At 34.9% G+C, this 20699-nt stretch overlaps 2 protein-coding genes across 13 annotated transcripts in view; one reads left to right on the top strand and one right to left on the bottom strand.

Moving 5' to 3' along the window:
* Positions 1 to 20699, bottom strand: part of NAV3 (neuron navigator 3) — a 514063-nt gene that overhangs the window by 136585 nt on the left and 356779 nt on the right. For 11 of the 12 annotated variants that reach the window (XM_050324425.1, XM_050324426.1, XM_050324428.1 and 8 more), the window contains 3 exons: positions 17971 to 18148; positions 3881 to 3949; positions 1051 to 1190 (listed from right to left, as the gene is read on the bottom strand). In XM_050324425.1, the coding sequence (XP_050180382.1) occupies positions 1051 to 1190; positions 3881 to 3949; positions 17971 to 18148 (387 nt within the window). The remainder of the gene's footprint in view (positions 1 to 1050; positions 1191 to 3880; positions 3950 to 17970; positions 18149 to 20699) is intronic. The other variant, XM_050324431.1, reaches the window with a different exon arrangement.
* The window catches only part of PPP1R12A (protein phosphatase 1 regulatory subunit 12A), a 1052766-nt gene that overhangs the window by 900399 nt on the left and 131668 nt on the right, over positions 1 to 20699 (top strand). The gene's annotated exons all lie outside the window — the stretch shown is intronic.

The raw sequence follows: 20699 nt of genomic DNA, 5'->3' as shown, positions 1-20699 counted from the left end.
TTCACTCTGATCTCTTTCTAGTTTTAGCCTGGATGTCTTGACATAAACAAGTCCTTGGTAAAATAAAACCTACTATAGAACTATCTGAAACATTCAACCCCGATAGTAAAAATAAAGAAATAACTACTGAAAGGATGGTTTTATATCTTCAGATACAGCTAGGGGCAAAGTGTGTTCATCAGAGTTTTGCAAAAAAAATCTGGATAGCTGCCTATTGCTTGGATGAAGAACATTCACTGCATACTTGTTCCTCCCACAGACCCCAAGGATGCAAACGGGTACTATGTATATTGTATCATTTTCAACTGTATTCTAACCCAGAGATATGAATAAAATGCTGTTCATTACACAAAGGGAGAAAGAAGGGGAGGAAGGGGATGGATCAGTTACACAACTCAGAAAGCTGAATTTTTACATTATTCTTTCTGAGATAAAGCCTGAAGAGGCATATTTTCCAGGAAAACAGCAGCACGGTGAGAGAAATAGAAGGACCCAGGGAACCCAGTATGTTGTTGTAATGGAAGCTCATATTGAAAGGAGACAATAAAACATGAACACTGAATCCAAATCCCTGCAAAATTTCACTAAACCTAATTTCCAATCCTCTATTCAGTATCATGTACACAGTAGGTAAGGTTCTTAAAGAATGCAGCATTCTGATGCAAATACAATATTCTGATTCTTATCCATTAGAACCTAAGGTGCAAAGTCCCCTGAAAATTATGGTAGTGTTCCTTTGAGTATGAGTAGACTTGAATATGGAACAAGATTATAGGCATCTAGTATGGATTCATTTTTACTTTAGAAAAATCACCCAATCATATTTCTGTCAAAGAGGGATAAAATACAATTATAACATCTTGCAAGTTTTTATTTCTGAACTTTAATCCCAACTGAACTACAAGTCCTAATTCAGGCCCCAATTTCCATAGGTGTTCCTTGTCAAGTCTAAACACTACATTCACTTCTTTGACCCTTGTGGATGTTTGGTTTTTTTTTTTCTTTCTTGTTGGTTATATAGAGTCAACTTAGTAGCTTCTAATCGCTTACCTTTTTCATTTCCATTTGCATATTGTGGGGGCTTGTTTTTGTCAATGCTGTTAAAGCTCTGACTTCTCCGATTTAAATTGGAAGCTCCCTGGACTTTGGTACTGCTGCCTGCAGCTGGCACTCGTGAGGGTCCTGGAAGCCTGGAACGGTACGATAAGAAATCAGTTCATTTTATGTAATACAACATATAGTGGAGACAGTATGCAAATATCAGACCAGAATTTAAAACCAACAACTGAAAACAATGAATCCAGGTAGGCAACAATGAACAGGAGGATTCAAATTAGTTAGACTCCACAAATGAAAAAAGCTCATCCTTATGCACACAAAAGGGAAAAAGACACTTTATAGAGTCACAAGACATGTAAGAAGGTGCTTTGCATTTGCCATTAACATTGCTAAAACAGATTCACCCTAAAAAATATTAAAGTGTGATATCAAACTTTATTAAAATCTGTCGCTTTTGAAGGGCAAATGTTGCAGAAATAGATTAGAAAGCACAATAATACATAGTTGAGAAATATTTCATATCGCTTACTCTAATAAATGTCTCACAGTTGTGTTTAGCATAAAAGCTTCTTTTTTAGTTACCCTTATCAGTTATTTTTCAGAGGCTTATTCGCTAAAGTGCTCCCACCTTAATATTATAAATGAAAAATATTGAAAATACACATTTTATCTAGATACTACAGATGCATTTATACCTTTTATATAGAAGTATACAGAGTAGACTATACAGTTCATTTCTTAGTATTTGCTGCCACCATCTGAACCTTACCATGTGGCTATGCTAAGGAAAAAAATGTAGACTCTGTTGTTCCTGGCATGTATCTTTTTTCTGCCTACATCTGTTTTCTGATGTAAGATTCCTTAGTACATGCCTACTTCAAACTTTCTGCAGCATCTTTGTGGGCACTCCTTTCCAGTTTTGTTATTTCTTAGACAGATAACACTATTATGTTATTTGTTAGACAAAATTAATTGCTTGAATCATCCATAGGAGAAGAGCATCTCTCTTCTGTTTCTTTCTTATTGGAATGACATGATGATTTTAATCATGGCAATACAAACTATACTAATTATCTAATTCTGTTAGTTTCACTATTATGAAAGAGCAGCATGAGAAGGGAGGAAAAAAATCACATTACAAAGAAGTACAAAACATTTGATTTCTTGCAAACTTTTTGTTTGTTTGTTTAATACACTGGCATAACAGAAATGTTCGAATAATTTTATTTTCATTAGAGAACATATGTAAACAGCTCCATGTTCTCTTTCTTTACCAGTTTAAGCCTCAGAGAGCTAATCCATTCATTATTTTTATGGCTCATTCTGGCCGCCAGCCTGCCCTGCTAGTCTCTGAGCCGAGCCCAGAGCAGACTGTCTCTGCTCTGCAGCTGTATGCATGCTAACCTTTACCGTGACCCATGAATTCAAGTGATCTTCTGTTCCCTGAAGAATGCACTAAAACAAACTTAAAAATCCATTTGCTCCTTCTCATTACCCTAATTTGACAGGCAGTAAGAGCCCTGAGATCGTTTGTCAAAGGTAATGAAAAAAGCAATGAAAAGGCATGTGCAACACTGGAAACTCATCTGTTCTGTTAAAATATAAAATAGTTCTGCATATATTCTGCATGCCAGAATTCGAGAACTTGCCACAGTAAGCACATTATACATGAGGTCATTTGCTCTACACACTTTCCAGTTTACCTCATTTGATGACTTTTTAAATTGAATTCAGGTTTTAAATTGTTCTTGCAGAATCATGTTAAGCAGCTAAGGAAATGCAAAGAAGAGTAAAACAAATAAGGGACAAGTCACATACCTCTGAACAGCCTTCGGAAACACTGCCACAGATTTAAAGTATTAGACAATAAGACTGTTAACCTTGACAAGTTGAATGTGGACAAGACAGGAGCATCAGCAATAAGGAAAATGAAGACCTATAAATGCAGGTGCAAAGCAACTGGACCATGGAATAGCTCATTTCAAGCTATCACCAGCCACTGAAATTGTGTTAGTGTTGTACAGTGCAAAATTCAATCTTTATTGTAGATTATGCAATTTAGAGTTCATTGGTCTCACCAATGAACTGTACAGCAAAGGCATAATTAATGAACACATTAATTATTCCCTCCCCCTAGAAGAAAAAAAAAAAAAAAAAGCGAGAAAGAAGAGTAAGCTTCAGACCTCAGCTTCTTTCTTCTGCAATCTGGCTTGTAGATTTTAGTGCTCGTGGAATGACAGATGAAATCTGAAACACATCAGCTCCTACACACAGCTCTGTCAAATTCACTACTAAAACAAAGCATCTAATTCGTGGGGACTGTGTGCAGGCTACTCTTGTTGGAGCAGAAGTCTTGGAAGTAATTCTTTTTCTTTTGCTCTATTTTGCTTCTGAGTAAACTTGGCTCCGTGAACTTGACCTTTCAGGTGGGTTTGCTATACATGCAAAATATCTAGTGGGAACTGGAATGGACTCCCAAACTTCTTTTCACTCATGACTAAAGTCAGGATTTGAGCCAGAGAGTACAGAGCACTAAAATCACCAACTAATCCTTCACATCCAATATTTCACATGCAGGATACAAAGATGCAGGGTACATAACAACCAGAAATATTGCTAATATACAGTACAAATCATCCAAATGGCCAAAAGTCAATTAATACAAGGCTTTTCTGTGGTAAAGCTCATCATTGTAAAGCTTGCACACATAACAAAAATTACACATTGTAGTGTCTGCTTAAATTCAAAGGATAAAATATCAGTGGGCATATACTTGCTTGGGTACCACTTACAAGCAATAAATTAGAGATATTTAACTGACCTAGAAGCCTTTTTTTGACTGGTTGCAATTCCACTGTGATTAGACTGAGTTGCATATCTGGTTGTGAGACTGTATGAGAAGAAACAGAGAAATTGAATTAAAGATTTCTTTGAATATGTATAGAAAGAACACACTTACCAGCAAACTATGAGTTAATGAATGCAAATTGAACACAGATAGAAAACATAAATTAACTGGCAACAATATGAAATAATGTAAACATGCAGATTTTTATGACAGATGCAATGAACACATTATGAAATAATGGATACTGTTGTAATGTGTCTCATTTGCTAGAAATTATCTTATGAATAGACAAAATGGTCAAACTTCCATAGTGTCTGAATTACTGAAGTCTAGCTAAATTCACACAGAATGCACCTTTGTCTTTTTTTTTTTTTTTTTAATCCATGAAAAGCACTAAGCACAAATACACACCTACTGGTCTCTCTCTGACCAGGTTCACAGAGTGGCAGTTAGGAACAGATTTGCCATACCAAATTCAACATGGACTCAGAAAAATTCCCGCTAAAGCAAAGTTACTCTTCTGACAGTAGAGCTATATGGAAGAAACATCCCGTCATAATTTTAATTATTGTTACAGCAGCACAGGTCATGTATGTGATGCCTTATCCAGGCAATGAATCAGAGGCTGCACTAGGCAAGTCCTGACATGTGCTTAGACTCACTGTGAAACTCCATAAGAAAATGCACCTTTGTCTATTAAGGCATCCAAGTAGTATTTCTGTAACAGAAGACATTCTGTCTGTTATAGAGGGCTAAAACCTGTATGTTCCTTTTGACAAGCAACAACCTGGCATTACTAGACAGAAAATTTATTCCTCTAATCTTTTAGACATTTGCATAGGGGATGTGTCAAATGTACCTTGGCCAAGGTACAGCCTTCTGTCAGGTAATTTCAGTTTTTATAAACATGTGCATCCTTTGGGATCCACACAGCCTAAGGATGTAGACAGATGCCTAATCCAGGTGCAATCACAACCTAAAATTCCTTAAATTATTAAGGAAGTGATGGATAACTGAGTCAGCAGAAACTCTGATAGTCACAGGTTTAATTTGTCTCTCAGAATTCTGCATCTTGCACCAATTCTTCTGAGTAGCAGCAGAAGCCACAGTGCTCTAGTCCCAGCTTTACAGACTGGAAGCACATATAAGATGCACCTGGTGGTCTGGAGTCTACCAGAACAGTGTTAAGCAATTTCTGCTAGTCCACTGAAGCAGACAGCCTGAGTATAGAGTAGATGGGAAAAGTTGTCTAGTGAGAAAGGTCTTGTATTAGCACAGAAGTCCTGAAGAGGGGCTAGGGGTAGGAACAAACCAAGGGACAATGTGAGACTTGAATGGGCTGCGTGATTATTGTTACTTTAGAAATTAAACCCCAATAAAGGGTTCAGCATTGCCTCTATTCCTGTCAATTACAAATGGCACATGTGCACATGAATATGGAAAAAAAAGGAGAGTACTTCAGTCTTAAGGGGGCAAAAAGGAATCATTCAATATATAAAAGCAGCATTCAATTCTCTGACATATATCTTCACAGTAATTCTGACAAATTGCTTTTTTATAGGAACATAACTTCTGTGGATATTAAAATTTATTATAGTGACATGACAATAATATCAGAATAATTACAGTTAATGTATTTTTATCTATCTAGTTTTTAGTATATTGAATGATATTTCACTTAGAGCTATCTTTCTTAGTAATGTCTGGACTTATGATGCAAATGTGACATAGGTTGTTTTGCTGAAATGGCTACATTTGTGCCTGGCATAATAGCTCACTTTTTGATGAGATCTTCCACTCTTTTTGTCAACATATCTAAAATTAAGAAATCTAGAAATGGAATATCTGGCTATCTGTGTTGATTAAAATAAGAAGTTTGTGAGAAAAATAGTGTGTCAAATAAAACCTTAGTGCATTATGTTGAAAAAGGTAAAATAATACACAGTACAATCAATACAGACAGTGAGATGGAAAAAGAGAGTGAATAGGATGCAGTGCCAAAGTAGTTTATTGTATCTTTTCTACCTCAAACAACACATTCTAAAGTAACTGGAAAGATCACATAACTTAATCTCAGCGTTGATAAGCTAGTCTGAAGACTTTTTAATAGTATTAAATACATGGAATGCCTATTTAGAAATGTTTACTAGAATGCTTTCCCTCTGTGTTTGTTGCTTGGAACTCCATTCACTAGCAAATTCATGAAACATCAGCCTATAGACTGCTTTCAAACTTTCCAGACAGGCTTGAAAGGCACTGATGAAAGTCTCAGTAAATGCATGTCAGTAAGGCATGATTTGTAAAGCATGATTTCCACTGTGGTTGAATAAATTTATTTTCCAAAGTAATGTGACAAAAGAAAGGGAAAAAGAGAAATTTAACAGCTCATAAACCAGGTGCATCAAGTTCCTAATGACTTGGGTTTTCCTTCTCCATCAGGAACTGGATTTGTTGGGCCCATTAAAGCTTTGCACAGACACCTGTTTCCCAGCTGCTGGCTCTGCTTTTACAGATGTGAACTGCAATAGAGTTGCAGAATAGACTTTAGCCCAGCCACACTTACATAAACAAATATTTGCCCACTGACCTCTGTCCTACCACATAACTATCTACAGGTAGAATCTGTCAATCAGGAAAATAAACCTGTTTTGCTTAAATCAGTTATCTTTTATACTTACAAGTCCACACAATCACATAATAAAAATATGTCTGCAATAAAGGAGCAAATAACTGTCTGGTCTGTTAACCAATAGTAGTTTAAATATACAGCATTTAGAACAAGGAAGGATTTATTTGTCAGAGGGCTGAAAAGGTGAATATTGAAAGCCTCTGGTTGTCAGCTGTTGGCTACCAAGACCCTTTCCACTGCCATAATACTCCTACCAGCAGTCTTCTGCAGTGTGGTCAGAGCTTTGACTCCTTAGAGGAGTCACAACAGTCACATGCAAAGCACAGCCACAGCGCAATGGCAGGAAGGAGACACACAAACTACAGAGGAGACCGACCCTGACTGCAGAGCCTGCAAGAAACCCTGCTGGTCCCAGAGCTACTGCCTAGCATTGACATGCTGGGGGCAATCACAGTACTGGACCTGTACGAGACCAGGTATCATGCTTAGCTCTCCTCTTCCTTCTAACGCAAAGGGAAGAAGAGCAAATCCTCTTCAAAACAGGTAAGATGGCATATACACATCTGATACCAAGTCCTTAGAAGTCATCAGGACTCTGCAAACTAGCTTCTAGGTGGAAATCATCAACATTTCGTCTTACAAACCAGGGAAACACTAGTCAACACAGAAGATATGATACGGTGACAATGGGTACTTCCTATTGCTGGTCCCTTGTTTAAATGCTGCAAAAAAAATGGAATAAACATCCTGAGACCTCCCAGAAAGGCAGTTCAGCACAGAGGTAGCTGAGGCAGTATCAAGAAGAAGGGATGGTGATGTTATTGACCCTGAGGTACTGATGGAGAACACTACAACTGCACTGTGCTGACTGGTTGCAGAAATCAGGACTCTGCATTACGCCACAAGGCTGTGAGGCACAGTCAGTTGCTCTGGCGAGCTATGCACCATGTTCCATCATGATAGGGAACTGATGGAGGTCATTCATTTGCAGACAGGATAGGGTTATAAAAAGGGTCCTAAAAGGTGTAGGTAAAACTAGGAAATCAATATCAGCTAAAGGATCTTAAATGCCTTCCCACTGAAAGTATAGTGAAATATTCAAACAGAAATTGGCAAATAAGAACAAGGATGACAGAGTGCCGTGTCCTGCAGCTGAGTCACAAAACCCCCATACAACACTATAGACTTGGAAAAGAGTGACTGGAAAGAGGCCTGGAAGAAAAGACCTAGAAGGTCAAAGGCATCCTGGTCTGTATCAGAAAGAGTGTGGTCAGAAGGACCAGGGCAGTGATTGTCCCCATGTACTTAGCTCTGCTGAGGCCACACCTCAAGTTCTGTTCTCAGTTTTGGGCCCTTCACCACCAGGATATTATGGTGCTGGGGTGTGTCCAGAGAACTGCAGTGAAGCTGATGAAGGGTCTGGAGCACATGTCCGAGGAGGAGTGGATGAGGGAGCTGTTTAGACTGAAGGTTCAGGGGGACCTTATTGCTCTCTACAACTACCTGAAAGGAGGTTGTAGCCAGGGAGGGGTTGGTCCCTTCACCCAGGTGACAAGTGATTGGACAAAAGGAAACGGGGTTAGGTTGCCCCAGGGGAGGTTTAGATTGGATATTAGGAAAAATTTCTTCATGGAAAGGGTTGTCAAAGGTCCTTGAAAGTGAGTATAAAGCACATAAAACTGAAGGACAGAGCTTTTATAAACCTGAATGGAGCATAAATCAGGCTGCAAATATCTTAACCTCCTTTTTCAAAAAGTAACCCACGCATTTTCACCCTGAATGTCATCTACTTTTATTAAGTCTTCCAAAGGATCAAAAGTATCATATTTCATCACACTGTCATTTTTCTATAATGTTAAGAGTCACTTGGTCATTCTGAAATGCCAGCTATGCGAAGTGTTAAAATTAGAAAAAGACATAGAGGTTTGTAGTATATTATCAAAATCTTTCTTCCTCACTGGCATACTTGAATTTTAATATGCTGTTGATCTTATAAAGTGCATTTATATCACTAGTGTGACTGCACTCTAGAACTGTTCAAGACTTTTGTATTAGAAAAATTCTCTGATAAAGTCTAGTTTAAAAAGAATGCCTTATCAATGTAAAAATTTCCCTGGAAGGTTTCAATTAAAAAAACTTGTTCTTTTCTTTTTAATTATTTTTTTCAAATAAGCCCCTTGGCTGGTCATCATCCTGTCTGTCAAAAAGAACAAGACATAATATTCTAAGGTATACCTAACTCCAAATCCCAAGTGTACCTGGAGAGACACCACAGAAAACAAAACTTTCCAGGTTCCTCACCATACAAAACAGTTGGGACAGGTAAAAGATCACTCATTCCTCAAATGAACAGGTAAAGAACTCTAAGGAAGAAACCCAAAAACTTGATTTTTCACACAAACAATATTTTCCCTTTTAGCCCTGTCTTGGTGAATTAATATATGGCTATATCTATGCATATTAATAGTTATATCTACATATATCTATATCTATATATACTTATTTCTTTATAAATGCTATTTATTTATATATAAATGTTATATATGAAAGTGTATTTTATACATATATCTACATTTTATAGATGTAAACTATCTGTATATATCTAACACTTAAACACACATTCATTTTTTCATTTACAAGAGAAAATATCTGTGTTTCAGGCAGTTCTAGCTCAAACCCTGTCATCTCCTTTGCACTCTTTGAACTTCTTGCATCTTATACAAGAAGTCTGTCTTTAACTGATTCATGATTGGAGGTACAAGCAAAATCATGTTTTCAATGGTTTTCTATTGTTCACAATTCATAAACCAAAATGCGGATAAACCAATTTTGCATCAGTATTTATGTTCTTGAACAATACAGAGACTTGTAATAAGAATGAATCTTCTGCCATAATGACCATAGCTTTCCCATCCTGGTCCCAGGTATTTGTACTTACAGGTACTCTGCAGCATTTAATGAAAGAACTTCAACATTAAAGAAACAAAATGGATATCAAGCAATAACTGTGTACTGTGGTTTAGGACACTGTGCTAGTTAGCTACTGTGCTTAACCTGATCTGTAGCACAACTAAAATGCAATCTTTTAAAACCCACTATTTTTCTCTGAACAACTCGGCCAAGTGGATAACAACGTGCTGCCAGAACTAGGACTAGGCCCTTAGGGACCAGTTGTACCTTTTTATGACCTCATCTCCATATCATTTATGATCTTGCACTAGAACAAAATTATATCAGAGGATCTGCACAGAATCATATGCCACCATTCTGTTTTACAATTTGATAGACTAAGACTGTAATAAAGTTTTCTCCTAGAGGGAATGAAAAAGGATGTGCCAGAGCCCCTGATGATGGTATCTCTTCAAATCTACTTGAATTGCCTCTTGAATCTTTGCAAAGATTTCAAAAAAATCCACTTTTCTAACACAAGCTAAAGTATGGCTGGGATTGCTATAAACCTGTATCAGTCAAACAATTATCACATAGTTAAGTCTGTTTCTATTGACTGTATCAAAATATATTTATGAGCATTTTGTTTGATATCCCCATTCACTCTAAAATAGTAAAGAGCTTTGCAATATAAAGAAAACACAAGAGATTCTACCAACATTTCAGCTATGTTCCCATAAGCATTTTCAAAACACAAATATATTCTTGTGTGGTGAATTTTAAATATAAAAAAATCCTTTTTTTTCCCCCCACTTCTATTTTAATTAACTTTCCATAGGCAATAATTGTCATAAACAGCACTGTCTGTGCTTCTTTGGAAGTGTATGGATTTTTAGTCTGGGTGGGGTATTTTTTTGTAAATGAGGAGAGAAAGTCGTCTCCTCCACAGCAGCTGCTGTATGTAATGCTATTTCATTAACTGACACCTGTAAAACAATATGATAGAGTATCAAATTTGTTTCACAGTCTGACAAAAGAACTGACAGAAGCAAAGAAAGTAGTAGTAAAAAACCTCATAAAACTATGACTTGAATGAATGCAAGAATGCAGCAAGAAAAAGACTGAGCCACACATTGGTATCAAGGAATCTATTATGGAATAAATACAAGAAAGATAGAACATTTTACTGCAGAATAGGTAAATATGAATAATATGGCAAAAGAAAGAGTGAAGACTGCAATAATTCAATATGGCTCCCATTGCACTTTACATGTATTTATTTGCCATATACAAATAATGATAGGCAAGCTCAGATGTTCATAAGACATCAGAATTAAATAGATGGCAGATCTGGGAAAGGATTAAATGTATGGACATTTGCATCAGATTTCAGAGAATGATAAGAATTGATGAATCTCAATGGAGTGTGCGGGTAGAGCAACAAAGAATGTCTGAAGGAAAAATAACTCCATTATAAAGTTTCTATTCCTTCAAAAGGAAATATATAAAAGGTTGGATTCAAGTGCTACAAAGACAAATAAAACACTTCTCATTAATTTCTACATGATCTGGCTTAGCAACAGCGAAAATTATGGCCAAACTGCATCAAAACTGACATATAAAAAGCAATGAGTGTCAAGGGTGACACATGCCAGACAATGAGAATATTTGAAACTTACAAAATTAGAATTGCCACTAAATGGATTAAAAGCACTCTTTTGAAAACTGTAAGAACAGACAATAAGAAAAGATGACAGTTGTGTTTGGAAATGCAAACAGACCAAGTGGCACAGAAAAAAATATTGTTCTTGAGCAAATGGCACAGGTAATTTATAAACAGTAGAAATCAATGTAACTACATGTCACAGGTTCCTAAATAAAACGTTCAGACAAACATCAGGTACTTTGCAAAGAGAAAGAACTGTCTGAAATAACGCACAAGGGGAGATACCAAACAGTAAAGGACAAGTTTTAAGGATCCAGCTCACAGAAGTATGTAAGAAGGTAAAAAATACAAGCAGCTTGCGAAAGATTGGTAGTAAAATGGTCAAACAGGAGATGAAAAGCTAAAAAAAAAAAAGCAATGTTATTGAGATAATTAAAATGGTTTCTGGTTTACATGTTTTTATTTTCTGTTTATGATTTTTTATTTCTATTGTAGGCATGCTATAGAGTGCTAGAATACGATATAACTATAGAAAAAACCTGTGTGTTTTTGAACCTGAACATCACTTTGAAACACCCTTTTCATAACTTATTTTAAGCTTAAGAAATATTATTAGATATCTTCTTATCTTAGAAAGGATGGGCTACAGGGAAGTAGTATGTCAGAAATACACTCTTACTGTTGCAGTGTTATGTCTTTTCTGTATGAAGGTTATTAGAAAGGTTTAGTCATTTGCCACCATCAAAAAGTAACCCTAATAGCTCTTTCTTTGCTTAGACCCTTACTAGAAAACATAAAACAGAAAGAAGAAATACATATATATCTAATTTTTCTCCTTTTCAGTCATCAAATAATGATTCTGTTGTGGAAAGAGCAGGAACTATGTATGTGTTCCCCCTCACCAAAACCAAGTGACTAGCAGCGGCAAGAACTAAGGACAGTGAAGAAACTTGTTATATCACCTTCCTATCCATTAAAACCAAGAAAGACACACAAATATGTACACTTACTGGTTTTTAGTCTATGTTAGTGCAATGAACTTGGTGTAGACTGCTGCAATAATATTTTAAACTTCAAGAATACTGAAACGAAGGCCTTTTTCTAAACTGAGAGTGATGTAACCAAGATTGCTATACAGATTGGTAGTATTCTGACACGGATCTATTTCAATTCATAATCATAACCATTACATTTGCATTACTGTATTTCACACAGCACAAGCTGTGTGTTCAATATGCTTAATTTTTTTCCTAGAACTTCTGAGCAGCAGGCAACATGAAACCTAGTTCCTTGCAGTAGTTATATGTGCAACTGCCATTAGAAATCAGCTACCTAACTTTGTTTATGTTCCTAGGAAAACCAGGGTGCTCTTTCAATGTAACAAATTTAACAAAATCCATCTGGACCTCAAGCTGTGCTCAATCATTCCTGTACGTGATAAAATAGTTTGTCCATCTCAGTGAATTTTTCTGACAGCTTACTGAAACCAGTCACTGCCTAATCCATAAATGAGACAGAACTTCTTTCATCGACATGTGTTTTCTCTTAGTATCTGGGTGGTTGAAAGATCATCACTGCAGAAAGTTTAGATGCATTGCTGTGATAATGGAATCCACTAGCAAAGCAAAGCATAAAAATATAATGTAAGCATTGTTGTCATCTATCTGTACTGACAGATATAAATAAGGCCACCAGCATCTTGTATTTTTCTAAATGAATCTCAGAGCTGCAATAAAATCAGAAAGAAAGAGTGAAGTGCCAACTTCAGATTTTGAAGTATTCAATTCCCACAATTAGTCATACAAGAATATAGGAAATTTTAGCATAAAAAGAAATCGTAAAACACACCGAAAACCATTCTCTGCCTTTGGTTACCATTAATTTACTGCAGATTTTTCCACTAATAGACTAATAATTTCTCGGTTTTTATACTTAATGGTACAAAACTATAATCTTCCATAAATAAAGAGTACTCTTTGCACAGAAATTTCACTTACCATAAATCAACTTCCTAAATCTTTTTACATTTCATTTGAAATGTTGCTATTGGCCCTAGGATGAGATGGGCAAATGATGCTCTTTCACATGCAGAATCTTGCTCTCCTTCTGTGTGCACAATTTTCACAATTCTGACATAGGTCACAGACAGATTACATGGGAATAGGAACATTAGAGTATTGCCACACTGATCAGTTTTGGATAACTTTGTTAGGAGCCTGCCACAGAAGATTCATTATCCTCCTACGCAAACTTTGCACTAAGGGGAAAGAGGCTCCTGCAGAAATTGGTTTAATTACGTTCCTGATCTGTGTTGTCTCCTAGTCATCCAAGGACATCTAGCCTCCTGAATTAGTCTCCTGAATTCTCCATTTTTGCACAAACCTAACCCTGTCAGTCTTGTGATATTCTGATTATAACCTTCTCCTGGGACCTCTATTTGCCATACTAAAACAACCTGTCTATGAAACCTGTCTAGTCCCAATATAATTTGGTGCTTGTTTCAGTTTTTGTTGATAAAGGGCTCAAACACTGTCTGAATGATGTTGAAGCTAAAGTAGGTTGTCTTCAGTGGCATGTGAAACAGGCTCAGACTCAGTAACGATCACAAACATTGATCATTACTAAGGACATAAGGTCATAACCTGGAAATGAGGACAACAGTACCATCATCTTTATCATCATCATCATCACCAGGAGCAGTTTTTTAAATTAGGAGGGTGAGACACCAGTCTTGTAAATACAAAAACAAAACTTTCTTGGTCTTCAGAAGGGCCTGAATACTACCAACCTCTGTATTCTGACCCCCTTCTGTGTGAATTCTCAGAGGTATTTCTCTCTTTAATGTATAATCTGTATTTCTCTCAGAAAAAGTGGAGAGCAGTATTAAACATACTTGTTTAATAAAGAAAATAAAATGGCTTTTTACCTCCCACAAAATCAAGTTGAAATTAAGCAATATGCTTACTTTACGTTTCTTGAAGCAACAAAGAAGATAACTTTTCTCATAGAATATTCTAACCTAAAATAATAGCAATTACTAATTGCAACTAAAGATTCTAAGGCTTAAATTACAACATAAAATGTGACTGATTATTGAACATTCAAAAAATGTACAAAGTCTACAAAATGCATCCACCATTTTCAGTGTACATGTTTTGCTTTTGCTTACATGCTTGCACACATACAAACACATGGATATCAAATGCATTTAAATGTACATAGTGCCTCAAAAAGACAGCTTTATTCCTCAGATGTCTAACACAGTAGAAATATGTGAGTCTTCTAGTAGAATAAAATACCCATAGATATAAGAATATAATTTTCCAATATCCTTGGAAATTTACTCAGATTTGAAGCCTTTTGCCACTACTGAATAAAGATGAATGTGCCACTCAGGTATTAACAGCTATATTCATTACCTGGCTTCTGCCATAATAGGATAATTTTTCTTGTTTCTCTCAAAAACCTGAAACTATTTGCAGGTAATAAAAGACCACAGATCAAGTTAGTGGAAAATACTCACTGTTATGTACATTTGCCAAATATTTTTTTCCAAAATATACACTGCAAGTAATTTTCTGCCTTAAGGCTTCTACATGCCAAACCTTTCCACAGTTATGCTAGATATGTTAGAAAATGAAAAGTATTCAGAATTTTGAAAAACATATTCAGAACTGCAACAGACTAATAAAAAGGCATACTTGCACAATAAATGTGTAATAATAAATTGCCCTAAAGATTAACATCTACTATGAAATTATAAACCAGCTAATTTTATCACCACTACTTTTTTTAAAAAGTAAAATTACTCTATATTGATAGCAGCTAGATTATCTATTGAGTTAATAATTTCATATGGAAAGTGTGAATAATGTACATTATTATACACTTCAGATTTTATCACTTTTCAAAATTCTCCATTCAATAAAATAGGAAGGTTTCAGTATCTGTCTGAAACTACTTTTTGTCAAAAATATCTAAAGGTTTGAGGTGTCCCATGGAGTAGTCATATGACTTCCTTAGGACCTTCTAAATCATGAGCTCCTGCGAACTCAGTCATGTTGGTTCCTTTGGTAAGTAATGCTGAGACACAGCTGACACAAAAGCAATCATAGAAATCATTCTGGGGAATCATGTAAGCTACCTGTCCACATTTCAAGTAGCAAAAGGCAGGCAAGAGGCAAGATGAAACTCATCAAAGTAATCTTTTCTATTTTAATTTCATATTTTGGCTTCTCTCTAAACAGAAGCTTTTATTTACTCATTAGCAACTTAAAACTAAAGAGGTGTATGGGAGATGTTTTTATTATTATTTTTCAAGCTATTTGTTTTTTGGGGGAAAAAGAATTAATTAAATGAAATTACTGCTATGAAAAAAAGTGTTGCTAAGTCCACCACACAGAGTTCATACCAGTGTACAACTTTATATGCACATCTATTTGTGGAAGACTTTTTTCCACATATAGTAATTTTTTTTCAGAAGGGCATATATTATTTTATGCTTATTTCCTTATATTACTTCAAAATGGCAAAAAATGAAAAAATCATCATTAAAAAAATTGTATTTCTGTTTGTTTCTAAGTTCTGGGGTTCTTTGTTTTGCTCAGAATACTAGATGTAATTGTAGAGATGTAATTGTAGCAAAAGATAGAAACCTTTCATATAGGAGAAAACCTTTAGTAGTAGGGACCTTGCTTTATCCTTAAAGACTTTACTGAAAAATCTTACTCTCTCAGGCAATACAGAAGTTTATAGTGACAAACATTAAACAACTTTTTGTATATATAAAAGCAAACAGAAAAATTCTTGCTTTCAGTTTTCAGATTGAAAATAAGAAATCTTAGCCTAATGATTTTTTATGTAGAAATATTTTACAACTGAAACATAGGTATTAATAGAAATTTAATCACAGAATTAAATTATTTTAAACTCCCAGATGAAAGTGGAAGATCTATAGCACACTGATGGAAGTAGAAATTTTGTTAAACCAGCCTTAGACGTCACTCTACAAAATCAAAAATGCTGGGGTTCTGAACATGGAATGACTTCCTTTCCTCTAAAGGGAGTATGTTTAACCAGCAAAATATGAGAAGAAGGTGCTGAAGGACCACAAGATCTTGGGTAATTATGATGAAAAGAAAACCTAATAAAAGATTCATAAACTCTTTGCCTAGCATATGCAACCCATGTCATCCAAATAGTAAAAGACCTGCTTTATCCAGGTTTTTTTTGACAAACCCTTGTAATAGTAGTGATGTATAAAGGGATACTGTAACTATTTTATTATTAAAAATTCACTATGGGAAAAGCAGGAAATGTTTCTATTCTTTTACAAAATTATAAATAAAATCCAGTAAACAAAGGTATTTACAGGAAGCTGGCTAATCTCTTAATCCACCAATTAAAGCTGATTAATTTCTGAATAACAAGATGTTTTTGCTTTTTATGCAGTATTAAATATCCTTCAGAAAATAGAAATTCAATTTTGAAAATGTTGAGAGCAGTCAGACTCTTCTAGGACAACATCATAATTCCCTAGGTTACACTCTAATACTAAACTTCACAGAGAAAGCATTCAAAGACATTAATTTTCAGTAGCAGAGAAAATAAAAGCATTTCACTTTTTAATGCCCAAGGCAAACATAAATGTATTTTAATTTTTGTATCAAAGGACGTAATTAAAATGCTATCAGCAACACTTTCCTACAAAACATATTTTTAGAACATTCCTAGTTTGAAGACAAACATTTCTATCAGGCTGAAGTGTTACAAATTTTGTCATTTGAAGAAATATGTTAATTATAAACATGAAAGTGTAATTAAGGTATGAATGGACTAAAGAACCAGAATCTCACTATCTTAGTCTGATACTTTTAATCCATCCTAGATCATTGACTTATCACATTCTAGACATACAGCTGTTCAGTAAGTCAGCAGAAACATTTTAAACAAGGATATGAAAAATCAAACAAGTACTAAACCCAACAAGATCAAAGTCTTCATTAAGAACTACAGTTTGCATGGCACCAGATGTGAATGGCTTTTTTTAAACTTTCCCAATAAAGTATACATTGTTAATACTGTTTCCATTTAAATAGATATTTGTGTTTCAAACTGATTCTTTTGTCCTGGCCTGTAAGGAACTACATTGTCAAAATATGTTTTCAGCTGCAGTCTCAAAGAAAAGTAACTCAGAAAATAAGGATTCTGCTGAGTGCTTTGGTTTCCTAAAACTAAATAAAAAACTGACCATTAAAAAGAAACAACTAGATTAAGACTATTTATTCTCCCCTAAAAAACCAAAAACCCAAACCAACCAAACAAACAAAAAAAAAACCAACCAAAAAAAACCCCAAAACCAAAATAGAATTAGGTGCTTAAAAAACCAGAATGTGTAGGGATAAAAAGAATTTATAAAAAATGAAAGTAATAATTTTGGCTTTTCCCTATGTATTTTGATAATTATTTTAAATTGTTCCTTTAGATGTGGAACTGGGTATGTGAAGAAAACATGAAAATAACCAGTACACTAGCCACATGGTGTGCTGTCTCTTATTGTGCAATAGGCAGTGGAATCAATAGTAAGGTAAGAGAAAGCCCTACAATTAATTAAAATTGGTACTAAATTTAATTGGGAATGATCTCTGCGCTCACTCTAGCTTTACCTCCAAGAAATGCAGCATAGTACCAAACAAACATATTGCATTAATGGGAAAAATAGCTAAAATAAATAAATAAATAAATAAATAAATAAATAAATAAATAAAAGAAAATGCCAAACTTTTAAGTCTTAACGTGGCCCCCAATTTTCTTTCATGAAATCTTGTCTTTTTTGAACAAAACACTTTCATCCCTGAGAAAACTAACTTTTTAACCTACCTTGACTGCATATCTTGGTGTGTTTTGGACTGGCTGATTTCAGGTGAAGTTGAAGGGACTTGCTGTTGTAGCTCCACCAAAGACTGGTAGTACTGTTGCTGATGATGTTGCTGCTGTTTGTACCGAGACAAACTGAAAAACAGCCCTAAAATGGCTTTCAAATTTCCATTCCGTATTTCTATTAAAAAAAAAAAAAAAAAAAGAAGAAAGAGAACAAGAACTGAAAACACTTTGGTTTTAGACTTCAGTTTTGCCATAGTCTTACAGTAAAAGATCTCTGTACATACTTATAGCTATACACGTTTATGTTTTATATCTCTTCATTTATCGCTAATATCAGGGACATTTTAGGTATCACTGATACTTTATTTTTTGTTATAATTTTTCTTTATTTATGTGCCATTTTTGCCCTCATGCTGAGTCATTTACATGGCCATAACCAAGACTCCATTAAACCATAAATAACATACATAATTTGAAATTAATACTCCTGCCTCAATTAAGTACAAGTACTCTAAGTAAGCAGAATTTAATTCAGAAAAATCTGAATTCTTTCTGGCCCTAGGTGCACATCCCTTCAACCCCATGCCTTTAAATTAGTCTTCTTGAGTTTTGGGCAAATTCTGTACACATTGGTACTAAACAGTAGGTTCTAGAAAAATCAAAAAGAATGATGTAACAGTCTTATAGGTAAACACATATCCATTCATACAAATGTTCAAGGACCATGAGGAAAGAAAATGAATGGAAAATTGTTTTTAAAAAAGGTGACTGTAATGCTCATGATAACATCTTTGAACTTTCAAATGACGTGACTTTATAGTTTTCTCTGTTATACTGCTATTTCAAATCTACAGCTTTCATATGAGGCTAACACAGCTACCTCAACAAAATTCTGGTGTTCCACAGTAAAATTCCTATGTCTTCCATTCCTTTCTTAGCCTTTCCTCAGCCTGAGATGGGGAACCTAACATGCAACACTGCAATCTTTCTGCATTCCCTGCAAGTCTAAATACTGAACTTTGAGTCCTAACAGCTTTCTTAGGTAAATTTTCAAGCCAAATTTATAAACAATTACTGTTATATTCATGTCTTGTAAATGATACTAATTTTCTTTCAATAGGATTAGGTGGAATGTTAGTACATACACTAACAGGCCAGCAAACATTGGAGCTCTAATGGTCACAACCCATTCTTCAAAAGCAAACACCATCCTAGGCACTGAAATATACTTTTCAAAATAGACATTTTTTTTCTAAGCATTAATGCTTTCTCATCTTTCCTGTGAAGATGCTCCAGAATCTTTGATTCCCAATGAGATCATCAGAGATACACAGAACATCTCTCAGAGCTACTAAACCTTTTAGGCAATCATGCCTTTTGCAGTCATGTTTGTTTCAGGAAAGATCATTATCAAAAAATACAGAAAACTTATATTTAAAACTATCCTGAACTCCCCCCCCCAAAAAAACCCCACATAACTATCCATTTTAAGCTGCTCTGATTCTAGAAGATTTTCAGTAGATGATACCAGTTTATTTATATCATTTTGCATCACTTAATGCTCAGAAAAAGAATTCTTTGTTAAATCCCACTCATCTTCTTTATCTTAAAATTTTGCTCTTTTTGTGTTAAATGACATATTTTACTATTTCTAAAGAAGAAAGTTATGTTTTGATCTTCTTTTTCTTTCTTACTTTTAAATGAGTTAAAGTTAGAAGATTTCTTGCAAATACAAAATCTAGAAACTGCTAACATGTATTAAACAGCTGCAAGGAAGAGGAAGGGAATGTTTTCTGTGGGGTCTGGTTACACCAGGTGCTACAGAGCATCCTGGGAGTTGTAGTTCTAAGTACTCTGTCACACATGCTCTGTTGAATGCTTGTATGGGATTGGCTTAAGAAGTTACCTGTGTGACGTGGCAGCATTTGAAACTGCTATATAAGCTGGGACTCCTTGAATAAACTCTCTCTCTCTTGTTACACATCACGTTGGTGTCGCTATGGTCCCCACGGGACTTATTATTTATTATATTAATAACTGCTACAGTTTTTCTTTGTGCAACTGGCTTAGGATTTATCAATTGAGTTCTCAAGCAAAAATTCTGCAGTCATGATTTGAAAATTACTTTTATTCTAGGTCTCTTCATTCAACTATCCAAATGAGGTTTGTGAAATCTTCAAACCTTCCTAAGGTTATGGTTTATTGTTCAAGATCCTTCCTGGCCCAGTATTAACATGACACGTTTACCAAACTATTACAAGAAACTCAATTTCTTCTCCTCAAAAGAAATTATAATATTCAGGGTCATACATACTAAAAAGGGTATATTTAATGGAATCACACTTTTGAAGTACTTTGAAATAATATCATTACAAAAATATTAGTGGGTTTACACCAGATTCATGACCAACTTCATAATAGCAAAGTTACTTTAATCTTACTTCATAAATCAGTAATAAAATTTGTTTTGAATACTAACGAGCATTTTAAATCATAGTCCTTGCATTTAACCTCATATAGTAGTATTGCTTTCAGTAGTATATGACCTTAAAGCTACACCCTTGAAGCTTACATCCTATTAAAATTATTTTCCAAAGCAAAACAAAGGTATGAATAAAGGCATGTATTACAGAATACACACAGATTTTGATTTACCAAAGCACAAAAAATAAGTGTAATGCACTATGTCATGGTATTAAACAATGAAGAGTGTTCTCATTAAATAA

This window comes from Myiozetetes cayanensis, unplaced genomic scaffold (assembly GCF_022539395.1).
Source record: "Myiozetetes cayanensis isolate MyiCay16 unplaced genomic scaffold, myiCay2020 scf3, whole genome shotgun sequence".
NCBI lineage: Eukaryota > Metazoa > Chordata > Aves > Passeriformes > Tyrannidae > Myiozetetes > Myiozetetes cayanensis.
The sequence above is the reverse complement of the archived record's forward strand: the minus strand, read 5'-3'. Positions and strand labels throughout refer to the sequence as shown.